Genomic DNA, 18526 nt, shown 5'->3' on the forward strand with positions numbered 1-18526 from the left:
GAAAATGTAGGAGTTAATCTTTGTTACTTTTGGTTAAGCAATGATTTCTTATGTAAGATGCCAAAATCACAAGCAACAAAAGAAAAAAATAGATAAATTGGACTTCATCAAAATTAAAAGCTTTTATGCTTTAAAGAGCAGCATCAAAAGAGTGAAAAGAACTACTGAATGGGAGAAAATACCTGCAGATCATATATTCGATGAGAGACTTTTATCTAGAATAAAGAACTCTTTTAACTCATAAAAAGACAACCCAATTAAAAAATGGGCAAAGGACATGAATAGAAATCTTTCCAGAGAAGATATACAGATATCCAACAAGCCCATGAAAAAATGCTCAACATCATTAGTCATTAGGGAGATGCAAATCAAAACCACTTTACACCTACCAGGATGGCTGTAATTGAAGACAGACAATAACAAAATGTTAGTGAGGAAGTGGAGAAATTGGAACCTTCATACATTCCTAGTGGAAATTTATGAGTAAAATGGTGCAAGCCTGGAAATAATTTGGCAGTTTCTCAAAATGTAAGGCATTACCACGTAACCCAGCTGTTCCACTCCTAGGTATTTAACCAAGAGAAATGAAACAATTTGTCCATACAAATGTTGTATACAAACATTCACGAATGTGCATTTTTAATAATAAGCAAACAGTGGAAACAGCCCTAATGTCCATGAAATGATAAGTGGATATATAATATTAGATGAAATGTGACGTATTTATATAATAGAATATTATTCAGCAATAAAAATAAATGAAGTATTGATACTTCCTACAACATGGACGAAATTTGAAATCACTGTGCTAAATGAAATAAGACAATCACAATAGACCACAAATTTTGTCATTCTGTTTATATGAAATGTCTAGAATAAGCAAAGCTATGGAAATAGAAAGTCCGTTAGTAGTTGTGTAGAGTTGCGGAGGTTGGAGGTGCTAATGAGTCCAAAATTTCCTTTTGGGGGTTATAAAAATGTTTTAAAATTGCTTGTGGTGATGGGTACACAATTTTATGTCAATAAAGCTGTTTAAAAATTTAAAAATTTGTTATGTATTTTATATTTAAGAATTTATTTTCCTAGTGGTATAATAGAAGTTCAAATTTTAGGAATTAAAATGAGACATCATTGTATCTTTCTTTAGCATGATGGAGTCTTTATTAAGAATGTCTTCTCACAATTATAAGATACATTTGTATGACTGCTCAGAATTTAGTGATGTGAATAACCTTTGCAATTTGAGGCGTCAGGTGTTCTCAGGCTACTACCTGGCAGGCAGAAGTGGTGCACATATGTGATCCGGTATTCTTCCATCCTTTCTTTCCTCCTCTACCTTTGAATGTGAGTGATCCAAAGCTAAAACAACATGAGAGAAGTTCCAGTTCCTGCACTGGTGGTGTAGCTTATTTCCAACTAACCCTCCTCTAGATAACAATTATAAACTCTGGGGAAGATAGACAACTACTTGAAGGCTCTGGAGAACAACTAAAAGCAGTCCGAATTTGAAGATTTTGACTCTTCATAGAAGGAAAACACACGGATGAGATCCACATTTACCTGACCTTTCCCCTGAGGGCAGTCACCATTGTATGCACCAGAGCATGGCTGGAACTCAAGCAGTTAGCCATAAGCTTATTGGTTTGAGGTCTTGGGAATGATTCTCAGAGTTGTCAGAACTGCTGGAAATTGAGCAGGGATATCATGGCAAAAACGTGCAACAGAGTGAGGAGTTCCATATCTGAATTTAGCTTCCCTCAACTTGTTGGTTGATCACTGAAATATGCATGTATAAAGAAGACTCCATGGAACCCAACATATAAACCCTGCTGGAAGGCTGAATGAACTGAGCTGAAATTTCAGTTGCTGCCCACCAAGGAGATGATAATGTTTGGAATTTGAGTCTCACCAAATTTGAGGGGCTTGTAAACACCTTGAATTTTCCACTAAAACCCTAGGAGGACCATGTGTAAGGAGAAAACACTATGGTTTTGGAGTAAGTGATTTGGACTTTTAATTCACTAAGAGCAAAACCAAATAGACACATCCTAGCACAGCATAAAGGCAAGCCTCCATCACTTTGGGTGATCTGATCAGCCAATAATTCAACTTCCTGTTGTAATAAAAATCAGTTCTTTTCAGGGGAAGATAACAGGAAAACTAGAGTCTCTCCAACATATCCACAATCAATTATACAATAAAAATTCACTTGGCATACAGTCAAGAATTAAAGCTGAACCATAGGACAAAAAGCAGTCAGTAGAGGGAAATGCAAATCAAAACTACACTAAGATATCACCTTGTACCCGGTAGATTGGCAAAAACATCCAAAACCAAGAGCGACAAATGTTGGAGAGGTTGTGGAGAAAAAGGAACCCTCATACACTGTTGGTGGGAATGCAAACTGGTACAGCCACTATGGAAAACAGTATGGAGATTTCTCAAAAAGTTAAAAATAGAAATACCCTATGACCCAGCCATCCCATTACTGGGTATCTATCCTAAAAACCTGAAATCAGAAATCCCAAGAGTCCCTTGCACCCCTATGTTCATTGCAGCGTTATTTACAATAGCCAAGACGTGGAACCAACTTACATGCCCAGAAACTGATGATTGGATAAAGAAGATATGGTATATATACACAATAGAATACTACTCAGCCATAAAAAAAAGACAAAATTGGCCCATTCGCAGCAATGTGGATGGACCTCGAGGGTATTATGTTAAGCGAAATAAGCCAGTCAGAGAAAGACGAACTCTATATGACTCCACTCATAGGTGGAAGTTAACATATTGACAAGGAGATCTGATTGGTGGTTACCAGGGAAAAGGGGGAGTGGGGGGAGGGCACAAAGGGGGAAGAGGTGTACCCACAACATGACTAACGATAATGTACAACTGAAATCTCACAAGGTTGTAATCTATCATAACATTAATAAAAAAAAAATTTAAAAAAAAAAGGCAGTCAGTAGAAACCAACTGTGAGATTACTAAGAAGGTGAATTCACGGACTATTAAAATTATTTTCAAGTATTAAAGATAACATGAGGGAACTGATAAGGAAAATCAGCATTGAACTGGAAACTATAACAAATTACCAAGTAGAAATTCTAGATCTAATGTGTATTATATCTGTAATGGAAAATTTACTGGATAGGCTGAAAAGCATATTGGTGCTGGCAGAAAATAAGAATTGGTGAACTTAGAAGAACAGAAATTACACACTCTGAGGAAGAGAAAAAAGATATTTTAAAAAATTGAGGAAGGCCTCTGTGACCTGGGGATAATATCAGGAAATCTAACTTACATGTATTTGGAGCTACAAAAGGAACAAGAATAGAAAAGGGCAAAAAATATGTGAAGCATATTGAAAGTTGTTTTCTTCAGATTGGGAACAGGGCAGAGTTGTCTGTATTTATCACTTTTATTCAACATTATACTAGATATCCTAGCCAGTACAATAGGAAATAAAAAGAAATAAAAGGCATGGAGATCAGAAAGGGAGAAGTAAAGTTGTTCACAGAGTACATAATGGTTTGCTTAGAAAACCTTAAAGAATCTATAAAACAATTACTAGAATAAATTTAGCAAAGTTGTAGGATGAAAAGTCAGTCAAATATAAATTGTGTTTCATAAACCAGCTCCAATGAGAAAATGAAAAGTAAAGATCCATTTAATATAGCATAAAAATACTTAGTAAATACTTTAACAAAATAAATTCAAGACTGTCACTAGTCAGAGTACTAAGGCATGAAAAAATGGTAAAGCATAAAGATTGGAAAGGAAGCTTTCCAGAACAACTTAATAGGTTACTTAAGAAAACTCTAAGGAATCTATGATACAGCTAACAAAACTAAAACAAAAATAGATATAAATTTAACAAAAGAGAGTCAAGACTGCCACACATTGCTAAGAGAAATTCAAAATGTAAAAAGATAAGAGGCTGGCCCCAGGGCATAGTGGTAGAGTTCGGCACTCTTTGCTTCAGTGGCCTGGGGTCACAGGTTTGGATCCTGGGTGCAGACCTACACCACTCATCAGCCATGCTGTGGCAGTGACCCACATATAAAGTGGAGGAGGATTGGTGCAGTTGTTAGCTCGGGGCTAATCTTCTTCAGCAAAAATAAGTTAAAAAAATGAGAGCTGTATCATTGTCATGGGTAAGAGGAGAAAATATTGTTAAGGTGTCCCTTCCCCTTCCATTAATGAATAAATTCACTGCGGGCCCACTCATCATCCCTTAGGGTTGTTTTGGGGAGGAAGGAGAAGAAATTAACCTGTTCGTTTTGAAATTTTTATGAAAATGCAAAGGGACCTAAAATAACTAATACAGTCTTACAGATGAACAAAATTACAGAACTTTACAAATTTTCTTCAAACAACTAGATGAACCTCCACCCCTATCTCGCATCACACAAGAAAATTAGATGAATCGTAGGTCTACATGTAAACCTCTAGAGGAGAGCATATGAGCATATCCGGTGGGCCTCGGTACAGTCAAAATACTTCTTAGCAAGAACATAGAAGCACTAAGCATAAAAGGAAAAATTAATACGATGTTTTTATTAAAAATTTCCATTAAACAACAAAGAGATATCATTGCATGCCTACCAGAATGACTAAAATTCAAAACCTTGACAATACCAACTGCTTGTGAAGCTGTGAAGCAGCAGGGACTGTTCCTCATTGCTGATGGCAATGCAAAACGGAGCAGCCGCTTTGGAATAGTTTGGTAGTGTCTTAGGAAACTAAACATCTTCCTCTTACCATATGATCCAGTAGTTGTGGTCCTTATACTATTTGGATATTTACCCAAAGGAGTTGAAAACATGACCACACTAAAAGGTTCATATGAATGTTTATAGCAGCTCTACTCATAATTGCCAAAACTGAGAAGTAAGCAAGAGTCCTTCAGTAGGTGAATGGATAAGTAAACTGTGGTACATCCAGACAACATAATATTGTTCAGTTATAAAAAGAAATGAGCTATCAAGCCATAAAAAGACATGGAGGAACCTTAAATGCATATTACTAAGTGAAAGAAGCCAATCGGAAAAAGTTACATTCTGTATGATTTTAGCTATATGGTATTTTGGGAAAAGCAAAACTAGAGAGATAGTAAAGGTCAGTGGTTGCCAGGGACTCAAGGGGAAGGAAGGAAGGTTGAATAGGTTGAAGATCACTGGGGATTTTTAGGGCAGTGAAACTATTCTATGTGAGATCTTAATGGTGGATACATGTCGTTATATATTTGTTCAAACCTGTAGAATGTACAGCAGAAAGAGTGAACCCTAATGTAAACTGTGTACTTTAGTTAATAGTAATGCATCAATATTGGCTCATCAGTTGTAACAAATGTACCACATTAATGCAAGATGTTAATAATGGGGACACTGTGTTGGGGGTTTAGTGAATGAGGGTATATATAGGAATTCAGTACTTCCTGCTCAATTTGTCTGAAAACCTAAGACTGCTCTAAAAAATTGTCTGTTAATTTAAAAAAAAACTGCTGAAGTTAAGACATTTTTAAGAAAATTAATAAGCAAGCCAAAGAGGAGAAAATATTCACAATACGTGAATCTGAGGGAGGTTTCTATCCAAAATAAAGAACTCCCACAATTCAATAATAGGCCAACGTAGTGATAAAAAATGGGCAAAAACTCGAATACAAGTGGCTAATAAGCACTAATGTTGAGGTGCTCAACATTATTACTCATAAGGGAAACGTACGTTAAACTCTAATGAGATGTGGTTTCTCAGCCACCTGTCTGGCTGGAAGTAGAAAGACTAATACCACCAAATGGTGGCAAGCATATGGAGCAAACTCCACTGCTGGTGGGAGGATAGATATGTTTTAATACTTTGGAAAATAATTTGGCAGTTTTTATAAAATTAAACATGTCTACCATAGTATTTCCACTCCTGGATTTTTTTACCCACAAGAAATAAAGACATATGTTCTCAAAAAATGCTTGTACAAAGAATGTTCATAGCAGTTTTGTTCCTAAGAGCCCCAAACTGGAAACAACCCAGATGCACATCAACAGAAAAATGAACTAATTTTAGTGTGCTTGTACAATAGAGTACTATTCAGCAATTAAAAAAGAATGAACTATTCAACATGAACAAACCTCAAAAACATTATATTGGGCAAAAAAAGGCCAAACACAAGAGTGCATATTTTTGGAGTCTGTTTATATAAAGTTTTAGTCTAATCTATAGTCGAACTACTGGGGAGAAGGGGCAGATTTACTGGAAAGGTAAATGATGGAGTTTAAGATTTTTTGAATTTCGCTGTATTAAAATTGTATATTAATATTTAAAAAAGCATAACAGGTTTGTTGAAATAGTGGAGGAAGATTTCAGATTTTATTGCACTGAATTATGATAATGGTAATGATAACTCTTATTTAGCATTTATGTGCCAAGCACTAGTCTAAGCATTTTACACCTTTTCTCTCTTTTAACCAACATGTGAATCAGGTATTCTTATTATCTTTGTCTTACTGAGAAGAAAACTGAGACACAAAGAGGATAGTAACTTGTAAAAACTCACATAGCTTTTGTGGTCAGTGGTCAGTCAGACTGTAGGGTCTGCAGGGGTGATGGCTATACTACATTGCCTTTTCCTGACTAATTGTGCCCAAAGTTTAAATTGAGAATCTAAACCCTTATTGGTGGAAGAAGGAAATAGGATCTGCATGATAATAAAATATGTAAGATTATAAGTAATGTTATTATTCATTTCTAGATTCAGGTGTCATTTGTATAATTATGTGTAATGCTAATGACACCAAACCTGGGGACGTTCCCTATTTCTAGGCACTATTTTGTGATTCATGCTCTTCTACATAGTCTCGTGTATTCTAACGGATGCGTTTTAAATTGCATATAAGTAGAATTCTCTTCCTTCACTATGACAATTCCTAGCTTTGAAGAGGTTCTCTGAAAATGCTGCTTTTATCTTTCTTCTGCTGTGATGAACTTTAATGTTGGAGTGTTGTAAGTTCTCACATAATAAGGCTTAGATTTTTGTTTGGTTTGGCAGTAGACTTCTGTTTAAAATTCCTTTAATCTGTTCATTCCATGCTTTTTATATTCATTTTGATAGCTGATGGCTCTGGAAAGAATTTTATATGAATTTATGGCACTAATGAAACTTTTATTTGTGACTCTTCATCCATCCCAACTTGCTGAAGGTGGGTTTTTCAGTGAATTGCTGAATTTTTGTCTTTAGATTTTTTTTTCCCCTGGAGGAAATAAGAAACAATTCATATGCTAGATCTAAAGTTTCATTAAAATTGCTTATGCCCTGTTTCAGGCATTTTAAGTGGGCCATCTGTCTAAACATCTCTCCCTTTTTTTTTCTGATCATTTCCTCGACTTATTCATGAACCATGGGAGGGCTCCTTTGTAGTCTCCATGTAGCTGGTTCTGTCTACCCCCACTGAATACATCTATGTGCTTGCATAACATATCTTTTCACCGTGCTGGAAATTCTCTGAACTTGGTTCAGATGAATGGCCCACTTTTCTGAAGGCCTTTTTCTTCCTGCAAAGATTTGTATGCAGAAGCTGACCTCTGTGGCTATGGAATGCAGCATATTATTCTTGATCATTTTACAGACCACCCACTGTGAAAGTTATGATGAAGGATTGCTTAATGATTCTTTGACCACTAACATTGTTTTAACTCAGTATTTTACTCCTAAATAGGTGATGGCGCAATTGAAAACCAGCTTTTCTGAGTGTCTGATAATGTGGTTTTGAGATGCTTATAATCCTTGATAGCTAAAGATGCTGTTATGTTTACACAAAATCTGCTTTAAAAAGACATGCAATAGCAATGTATTTGAGTATTGCTTCCACTTTTTTGAGTAAAATATTCCAATAAGTATATTAGCATTAACATTTGTGATAATCAGCTGGCGGTTTTTACCATAAAATATGGAAAATTTTAGTTTTGTTGAACATACTCATTCTGGCTGGCTGATGATAATCAAAGTAGACAGGTCTGGGTAAAAGCTATTATTTGATTTGCTTTGCAAGTAGCTGTTTATGTGAATTCTTTTTTACTGGGGTTTTTGGGTTTTGTTTGTGTTTTGAAGTAGTAGCTTAAATGATATCAGCTTTGCAGATAACTAATCAGTTGTAGAGATGAAATTTTTGATTAGATGGCAGCCTCTTTCACTAGACACTTCAGTAAAGGAAGCTATTTTCTGGGTATCATTACTGTGGTGAAGTGAGTGAAGATCTGAGACTTTTTCCCCCTCTTTTCAGAGAGTTGTTCATAAAAATCTCCTTAGAGACTATTTTGAATTTAATGGATAAATGTAATTCTCTTCTAGAATTACAATTTAGGTGATTGTTACCATTATAAACGTGTGTGTGCTAGTGGAATTGATATCACTGTTTTGAAGTAATTATTATTCATGTAATTTCAATGATTTTCCAGAAATAGAGCATATGTACTTTCAGGTCGCTATGTATTATTATCTTTATATTTTATTTCTGCTGCAGAACTTATTGATATTTATATTTAGCACATATGCCCAACCCCATTCACTTTATTTAAAAACAAAACAGAACTACTGTCCAAGTTATGTAAAAGCCAGAAGGAATCCTAGCAAATTTTGATTGTAAAAGAGTGAACTCACGAAGAGATTCCACTGTTTCACCATCTTTTTGTAGTATCTCAAGGTCTTGCTTTCACAGTGAAGGCTCTTTCCTATATCTGTTAACGTATCACCTTAAAAGAAATTGTTATAGATGTGCCACTTCAGGAGTTGTGTGCTCAGAAGAAGCAACAGCTCTCCCTTGTCACCTCCCCACCTCTGCTCTGATCCGTATTTTACAGGTGTGGAAACTTTGGTTCAAAACGATTGAATGAGTTCCCTGGGACGTTGCTAGTAAGAGAAGGGGCTGAGATGAGACCTCAGCTTTCAACTCAAAAGAGCCTGTGTTCTTTGTACAAGGTCCCTCTTGGGGCAGGTTATAGCATATATGAAACAGATGTGGATCAAAATAAAACAATGGAAAAATAAATAGTTAGGTTCTGAAGAATGGCACCTCTATGTCGCCACCATCTATAAGATTGCTTTTGGTGGGAAAAGGCATTCTGGGCTCAAACAGGATGTCAGGATCAACAATTTCCCAGCTCCTCTGGAAACAGACTTGTCGCATAACTAAAAAGGGTCTCACATTTACTTGAAAGAGTGACCTCCACTGGGTCACTAAATTGTGAAAAATATTAAGCATGTAAAATAGGTTAAGTAGAAGAGAGATCACTGAAGTTTGTGTTGTGATTAGGGAACAGTTTAAGAGAGAATATTTTTCTTGAAAAATCTTAGTTTGAGAAGCAGAGAGGAGAAGGAATAAAGGGATTTCAGTGATGGGGGGAAAGGAGTATAGGCCTAGAGTTGGGGCTGATCATAATAATACAAGTTAACATTGACATGTATCATTTAATCCTCAATATATCACTGTGATGCAGATACAGTTATTATCTTTTTTACATAAGGGAACTGAGAACAAAAAAGCCATTCGCTCAAGGTCAGAACTAGTTAATGGCAAAGCTGGGTTTTGTACCAGTTTCTGCAAGTCACTAGAGCCTGAGTTTGTAACCAACGTGCTTAGTTCTCCTGCTTGGCTTGGCTTGGTTTGTAAAGCAGTTTAAGGGCTTGGCCCTAGCAGATGTACAAGTCAGAGAATATTCAGAAATGAAATTGAATACAAAGAGTAGGGCCTTATTTTTAAGAAACTTAAGTAGTAGGTAGTTTAATTAAGATTTAACCTGGTAAGAAGTAGAAAACCATGGAACAGTTCTTGAGCAGGAGGGTAACGTAGTTACCGAGGATAGCAAAGATTTAAGGAAGCCATGTTGCACAGTAAACTAGCCATGGGGTTATTTCTGTCATACAATACCCCTGAGAGGTCAGGTGTTGCCCCCATTGGAAGGTGAACAAAGTGCAGTCCAGTGAGGTCATCTACGTCGTTCAAGAACCGCTGGGTAGTAATCCCGGAGCCTGAGGTTCACCCTCCTTCAGGAGCTCCTGCTGTGCTCCTTGGGTGACACGGCCCCTCCTGTGCAGTGCTTGGTGCATAGGAGATGCCTCTCAAATTCTTTCCTACTCGCCCACACTCAACCCTTTCTCCCCAACCTGTGCAGGGGGCTGGAGATATAAAAATAAGGCATGATCTTGGTCTTTTAGGAGCTCACAGGCCAATGGGAGAGACAAGCAGAAACAAGCAAATGCCCTGTAAAATGGAGCGCCCAAACGGAGGTCGAGGTGGGACGCCACAGCCCTCCTCCCTTTCCTCTCTCTGCCCCATGCCTTCGTCTCTCTCTCCCCTCTCCGCTCCGCCTTCTCTCCCTCCTGTGTGCTCCCATGTTGTTCTCTCAAGCTCTCATGGGTGAAGCTTTGTCCTCTGAAACAGCCCTCTTCAAATTGCCAAGAAAGGATCTTCCAGGCGTACAGTGGGCATTATTGTTGATTTGTTGATGCATTTTTTTACTTGAATTTTTATTTCTATAACATTTAAAATATTTGTCTTCAGAAAATAAATCAGTAAATAGTGGGCCAAATACAAATATTCACCTAAGTTATTAACATCCTTCATTAGACATTGTCTAGAGGTGATTTGATTATAATGATAGTTTTTGTGACTACGACTTTTTTAAAATTGAGTATGCAGAGAATTCTTTCGAAATTCAGGGGTAAATTCAAACATAACCCACAACATTTTTTCAGAACTAGGACTTAAGCCAGAGTCTGGATGCTACTTGTTTGGCGCTTAGTAGATATTATGTCACAACTATAAATAATGTAAACATGCAAGACTTAAATTAGGTTAATTCAAAAATCAATAGAATTTTGTTACTTTAAAAAATTGTGAGAAAGATTTGTATTCTAAAAATGTTTTTGTCTCTGGCTGCTTGACCCAATTTTTCTACATATAATATTGATCATACACAAGAAAAGACCTGTGCATTAAGACTAGTATCATTGATGTTGTACTCTTACCAAAACAAACAAACAAACTAAAAATCAAAACAAAAACAAAGGGACACAAGAAGACTTTGGGAGGTGACGGGTATGTTATTACCTTGCTTGTGGTGATGGTGACACAAGGGAGTAAACACCAAACTCACCGAATTGTGTGTGTTAATTATTTCAGTTTTGTTTTTTTTTTGAGGAAGATTAGCCCTGAACTAACATCTGCCGCCAATCCTCCTCTTTTTTTGCTGAGGAAGATGGGCCCTGAACTAACATCAGTGCCCATCTTCCTCTACTTTATATGTAGGGTGCCTGCCACAGGATGGCTTTATAAGCCATGCATAGGTCTACACCTGGCATCTGAACAGGTAAACCCTGGGCTACCAAAGCGGAACATGTGAACTTAACCGCTGCGCCACTGCCTGGCCCCAATTATGTGCAGTTCTTTTGTTTTTTTTGTTTATTTTTGAGGAAGATTAGCCCTGAGGTAACATCCGCTGCCAATCCTCTTTTTGCTGAGGAAGACTGGCCCTGAGCTAACATCCATGCCCATCTTCCTCCACTTTATATGTAGGACACCTACCACAGCATGGCTTGTGAAGCTGGGCAGTGTCCACACCTGGGATCCGAACTGGCGAACCCTGGGCTGCCAAAGCGGAATGTGCAAACTTAACCACTGTGCCACCAGGCCAGCCCCTATGTGCAGTTTTTTGTGTATGAATTATAGCACAAGAAACCTGCATAAAAGAAAAGATTTGCATTGTAATTTTTTAAAAATAGTCTTGAACAGTAACCAAATATTGAAAAGAAATTAATCTTGCTTAAGGAAGATTAATTTTTGAAGGACTGTCACAATTAAGCAACTCAAATTCACAGACTACATGAGGGTACCACACTTATACCCAGTGACTGCTGTGTCTTGGGAGTGTCTCTGTGTTTTTTGTTTGTTTGTTTTTAACCCCTCTAGTTTAAATCCAAGAGCTTTTTTCCAATAATAGAACCTTTTGAAATAAAATGTTCTAAAATACAGCTTTTGGCAGTTTTACCCTGCACACTTAATGTGAGAGGAAAATCAGTTTACTGAGAGAGACTAATATAAAATTAGTAACTGTTTTTCTTTTCTTTCTACTTCAGAGTACCTATTATTAAACCGCAAGTGGCCACCTGGGAGCTCTCAATAAAATTGCACGATGAAGTTCATGCTGTTGTAGCATCAAACAGCGGGCCCACCTTCTCTGTGAGTTTTTCTTTATTTTTTTGTAATCTTGAAATTATCTATGAATATTTAAAGCAATTTTTAACCTATTCAGTGACTCTCACTTTTTGAATCTATAATGCAGCCGTGTCTCTGTTTCGTCTCCTTTAGGAAGCTGAATGTAAATGGGCATTTTTATTCTCTTATGTTAATTAGGAAATGCGTTCCTGGATTTAGCCACAGTGTCAACCCACTTCCTGATACCTCGTTCATTTTTCTGTTGTTGAGAAAGTAATACTTTTGCCTTTGTTAGAGAGAAGAGCATCTTTAATTCAAATTCCAAACATATGATAGCTGTGGTAGGTGAGCACGCTTTGAAACAAGTAATCTGAAGCCTCATAGAACATGTTTTTGAGATTTCATGTTGTGAGACATGCTTGAGCTTATTTACCTTATGGTGACATTCCTTTTGTTTTCAAGAATTTAGGCCCTTGCATAGTATCCATGACAGAACTGCTTTAGTTTAATTCTGATCTATACTGAACAATGTTACAATAAGATAGAATGTTTGTACTGTGGTCTGAATGATATGTTTAAATTCTGTGATTGGAGATTGCCAGAAAAATACCATAAAGAGTTACTATTTTCACTTGTGTCTTTTTTCACTTTCAACATGAACCCACAGCAGCTGCTGTATAGTTAGGATCATGAATACTGTCTTAATCTACGTCTCTTTTCTTGTGGCTAAGTTGCATTGAAATGTCATTTTGTTTTAGGGAAAAAGTGACTTCTTATCAAATGATTTAAAGAGGATATGAAAATCCAAATAATATAATGTCACTGAAATAAGACCTGGTGAGACTTGAGGTGTATGGCAGTTTCTTAATCCCAGCTAGAAATACTGCAAGTCAAGAATTAGTGAGAATTCATTTATTCAGCAAATATTTATTACATGCCTACTGTGTGCTAAATAAGTGCTAGGCTGTTACACTGGAGAAGCTGACATTCTTATGTGGTAGTCAGAGTCCCAAGTAAATAAGATTAATTCAAGAATTAAGGATAGTCTCCTTGGTTGTCTTTAAATTTTGTGATTTGTTCTATATGCCAAAATTGTTAAAGCATTTGTTACTAAAAGATATTTCACTCAACTCTCTTAAAGTGAAAGCTATGATGAAGTTAAACAATTGTCTTATGATATATTTTTACGATTAATTTATGTGATTCTTTATATTCCTCTTTTCCATTTGATCATTTAAAAAAATAGCTTTGTAGGGGCTGGCCCTGTGGCCTAGTGGTTAAGTTCGTTGTGCTACACTTTGGTGGCCTGGGTTTGGTTCCTGGGCACGTATCTACAGCACTCATGGGTGGCCATGATGTGGCAGCAACCCACATATAAAATAGGGGAAGATTGCACACATGTTAGCTCAGGGTGAATCTTCCTCAAGCTAAAAGAGGAAGATTGGCAATGGATGTTGGCTCAGGGTGAATCTTCCTCAGCAAAAGAAAAAAAAAAAGCATTGTAAACCGTAGCAAATTGTATATATTAAATACTAAAGAGTATTAATATTATAATGTAGCATTTTCCTGGGGGAAGGTTAACCTTACAAAAATTAGCATAATTTTCAGTTCTGTACTCAGTCACCATTTGAAGTATTACTGTTAATCTGATACTCTAATACAGTGTTTTTCTAAGCATTACCTTAATAAGAAAACTGCCCAGATTATTTCTTAGAGCTGCTGTTTCTTTGTGCTTGTTTTAGATTCCGTGTTGGAAAACTAGACACCATTGGCTTGTCAGTTCAAGTGATGTCTTTTGAATTTTTCCCATAGAATTACCTCCTGTTTCACTTCTTAGCTCCTGAGGAAGTAAGGCTGTTTAAAAAAACACATCAAAATTAATGCCATAAAAATTTCTCTGGAAAATATTTACCTTGATGTATATAGTATCAAAAACTACTTTTCATATTTATTGACTTAGCTATTATGAGAAGCATCAAACCTAATTAGAAGTGAGTACTCCTGACGGTGTATCCCTTTTTCCTAAGCATATTTGGATTGAGCTTCATTTGACATCAGTATTGTGAAAGGAGTCCAGTTAAATAGTGTAGACTAAGTAAAGGCTCATTGGTATGAAGATTTTAATACTGTGGAACCCTGCTTTTAGGATGACTGTTTACTTGGTTTTCTAGATCACTCACTGCCACATCAAGAAAAAATTAATTAGCCTAGAGGTGACAGTCTAGGCTGGTGACCCCAGAGGTGGTACAGGCAAAGTGATATTTGTTTAGCCCATGGTAGTGCTTCATATACCCGATGTTTTCAGAGTTCTTTAATTTTTAAAAACTTTAGATTATAAGATGTTTCAAATGAGGAAAGTGGAGCAAATGTACAATATTCTATACAGATCTCGTATGAAAAAAGAAGACTTTCATAGGTACAGCTAAATCCTTCCTTTGTATCATCCCATTCTGCCCTCTTCTTCCCCAGAGGTGACAGCTATCCTCAAGGTGCTGGGCGTCCTTCTTGTACATGGTGTTAAACTTTTTGTATGTATATATGTACCGTAATAACGCTGAAAAAGTTGTGAAAATGTAAACACATACTTTTTTATGTAAGATTCAAAAGTAGACAAAGCAAAACAATTCCATTTACAATAGCATCAAAAAGGCTAAGATATTTAGGAATAAACTTAACCATGGAGGAGAAAGACTGGTATGCTGGAAACTACACAACATTGCTGAAAGACATTAAAGACGACACAAGTAAATGGAAAACCATCGTGTTCGTAAATTGGAAGACTTGATGTTGTTGTGATGTCAGTACTACCCAAAGTGATCAATAGATTTGATACAGTCCCTGTCAAAATCCCAACTGGATTTTTGCAGAAATAGAAAAATCCATCCTAAAATTCATATGGAATCTCAAAGAACCCCAAATAGCCAAAACAGTTTTGAAAAAGAAGAACAAAGTTGGAGAGCTCACACTTCCTGATTTCAAGACTTATTACAAAACTATAGTAATCAAAATAGTGTGGTACTGACATAAAACAGACACATAGACCAATGGAACAGGAAGCCCAGAAATAAACTCTTGGATATATGGTCAAATGACTTTTGACAGGAGTGCCAAGACCATTCAGTGGGGAAAGGTCAGTCTTTTGAACAACTAGTATTGGGAAAATTGGATAGCAAAAGAATGAAGTTGGACCCTTACCTTACAAATGTGCAAAACTAACTCAAAATGTATCAAAGACCTAAATGTAAGAGCTAAAGCTATAAAACTTAAAAGAAAAAACAAGGGAAAAGCCTCATGACGTTGGATTTGATGATAAATTCTTGGATATGACATCAAAAGCACAGGCAACAGAAGAAAATTAGATAAATTAGACCATATCAAAATTTGAAACTTTGGTGTATTAAAGGATGCAGTCAACAGAGTGAAAAGGCAATCCATGGAACAGGAGAAAATGTCTGCGTGTACCTGACAAGGAGTTATCATCCAGAATATATAAAGAACCCCAACAATTCAAAAACAGAAAAAAAAAAAATTTAAAAATGGGCAAAGGGCTTGAATAGACATTTCTCCAGAGAATATATACCAATGGCCAGTGAACACATGAAAAAATGCTCAATGTCACCAATTGTTAAGGAAGTGCGGATCACAACCACAACTGGATACCACCTCACAGCCCTTAGGATGGCTACTATCAAAAAACCGCAGAAAATGGTAAGTTGGGTGAGGAGGTAGAGAAATTAGAACCCTTGTGCACTGTTGGTTGGAATGTAAAATGGTGTAACTGTTGTGGAAAACACTATGGTGGTTCCTCAAAAAATTGAAAGTAGAATTACCATATGACCCAGCAATACCACTATTGGTTGTTTATCCAAAAAATTGAAGGCAGGGTCTTGAAGAGATAATTGTACACCTGTATTCAGCAGCATTATTCAGAGTAGCAAAGAGGTGGAAGCAACCCAAGTGTCCGTTGACAGATGAACGGATAAACAAAATGTAGTATATACATACAATGGAATGTATTAGCCTTAAAAAGGAAGAAAATTCTGACACATGCTGCAACATGGATGAACCTTGAGGACATTACGCATAAAAGGGACTACTGTATGATTGCAAATTATGCAGTCCCAGAGTAGTCAGATTCATAGACAGAAAGTAGAATGGTGGGTTACCAGGGGTTCGGAGGAGTGGGGAATGGGGAGTTATTGTTTAAAAGATACAGAGTTTCAGTTTTGCACGATATGAAAAGGGTTCTGGAGATGGATGGTGGTGATGGTAGCACAAAAATGTATGTGTGTAATACCGCTGAACTTAAAAATGATTATGATGGTAAATTTTATGGTATGTAAAAATTTTAAAAATACGCAAACCAATGCAAATTAGTATTTTTAATGAAAAATTTAAAAGTAGGGAGGATGAAAATTTTAAGGAATGAAGAAATCATGATAGAAGTGAAGGTTAAGTGAAGAAGTAAAAGTTAAGATAGAAGAAAAGTTAGTAGAAGTGAAGTATTTTATGTATTTTAGGTCTTTATTCTGATTCTGTATACAAGTATCAGAATGATCAGCAGAATTAAGAAGTATAAAACCTACTACATATGAGGTTGAAATAAACTAATATTGTATATAGCTTATTAAGATGGTAAATTTGAATATCAAAAACAAACTGATTCTTATTTATATTTTCATGATTCCCTTCTGGATTCTCAAGATGGTTTCCATTTCTCTTTTATTCTGTGTGACACAAAACTGGTCAAAATAGTTCTTGGTAGAGGAAAAGATTAATGCATTTGTTGTTTTAAAGATGATGAAGGGCTAAATTCATATTGAGGACAATTCATTCCAAAGAAAAATGTCAGATGCAAAAATCGAGACAGAGATCTTCAAAGAAAAATGTCTTGATGGGAAGAAAATTAGCATAGGAATTCAGCTTTCCCAAAGATGGAAAATGAGCACTGTACATGCGCTTAAAAAAATTTTTACCTGATATTTCATGTTAACTACTAATAAACTAGAAAAGTTATATATGATTCTAGATATTGAATTAGATACCCTTTGTTACAATAAGCCAGTGATAGAAATTTTTCTGAAGACCTTGTAAACTATTTAAGAATAACCAGAATCCTTAGGTTATTGACTTTTCACATACCAATGTGATTTTTGTGCTAATATTAAAAAGAAAACTCTAATCTAAATGATCAAAAGGAATGTTTAGTATGGTCAAGGAAAATAATTCTTTTCAATTTTCTTTAAGTTCTTTTCAGTTCACTTTCCAAAATGAGATTTATTTTTTCTTCTTTTTTTTCTTTTTTTTAAGATTGACTCTGAGCTAACATCTGTTGCCAATCTTTTTCTTTTTTCCTTGTCTTCTCCCCAAAGCCCTCCAGTACCTAGTTGTATATTCTAGTTGTAGGTCCTTTTAGTTCTGCTGTGTGGGACACCACCTCAGCATGGCTTGATAAGTGGTGCTGGGTCCGTGCCCAGGATCTGAACCAGTGAAACCTTGGGCCGCCAAAGTGGAGCACACGAACTTAACCACTCTGCCATGGGGCCGGCCCGTTTTTGCTTCTTTAGAAAGGTCAAAACCTTACATTTTGATAGGCATAAAACTTTGCTGCAGTTTTAAATTACAATCAGAATCCTTTCATTCTTCCAATTTTAAGTAAGTTATGTATTGATAAAATTTGTATTAAAAGTTAAATGGCAGAGATCCACTTCTGGAACAGGAGTTCTATGCAGGAAACTAACTATAATTCGTGAAAATTATGAAAATCTCTATTTGCAGATGACATGTTTTTGTACGTAGAAAAATCCTAAGAAATCCCTTAAGAAACTATTGTAAGTAATGAACAAGTTCAGCAAGGGTGCAGGATGCAAAATAAATATGTAAAAATGAGTTATATTTCTACTCACTTGCAGTGAACAATCCAAAAATAAAATTATGAAAACAATTCCATTAACAAGAGCATCAAAAGAATAAAATACTTGGGAGTAAATTTAACAGAAGTGTAAGTGTAAGAAAACTTATACTGAGAAAACTACAAACTTTTGAGAAACATTAAAATCCAAATAAATAGAAAGCATTTCATATTCATGCATTGAAAAACTTAATGTTGTTAAAATGACAATACTTCCCAAAATGGTCTTCATAGTCAGTACAGTTCCTATCAGAATCCAAGCTTTATTTTTGTCAGAAATTGACAAGCTGATACTAAAATTCATATAGAAACTTAAGGGTCTCAGAATAGCCAAAACAATATTTAAAAAAACGAATGGAATTAGAGAACTCAGAGTTCCCCCTTTCAAAACTTACTACAAAACTGT

General features: G+C 36.0%; 1 protein-coding gene across 8 annotated transcripts in view; it reads left to right on the forward strand.

The window, feature by feature from the left end:
- PCCA (propionyl-CoA carboxylase subunit alpha) overlaps nt 1-18526 on the forward strand; it is a 416711-nt gene that overhangs the window by 264380 nt on the left and 133805 nt on the right. For all 8 annotated transcript variants that reach the window (XR_011528233.1, XM_070579174.1, XM_070579175.1 and 5 more), the window contains one exon: nt 12131-12233. Coding sequence is in view for 7 of the 8 variants with exons in the window: in XM_070579174.1 (XP_070435275.1) it covers nt 12131-12233 (103 nt within the window). In the remaining variant the exon portion in view is untranslated. The remainder of the gene's footprint in view (nt 1-12130; nt 12234-18526) is intronic.

This window comes from Equus przewalskii, chromosome 16 (genome assembly GCF_037783145.1).
Source record: "Equus przewalskii isolate Varuska chromosome 16, EquPr2, whole genome shotgun sequence".
Lineage (NCBI taxonomy): Eukaryota > Metazoa > Chordata > Mammalia > Perissodactyla > Equidae > Equus > Equus przewalskii.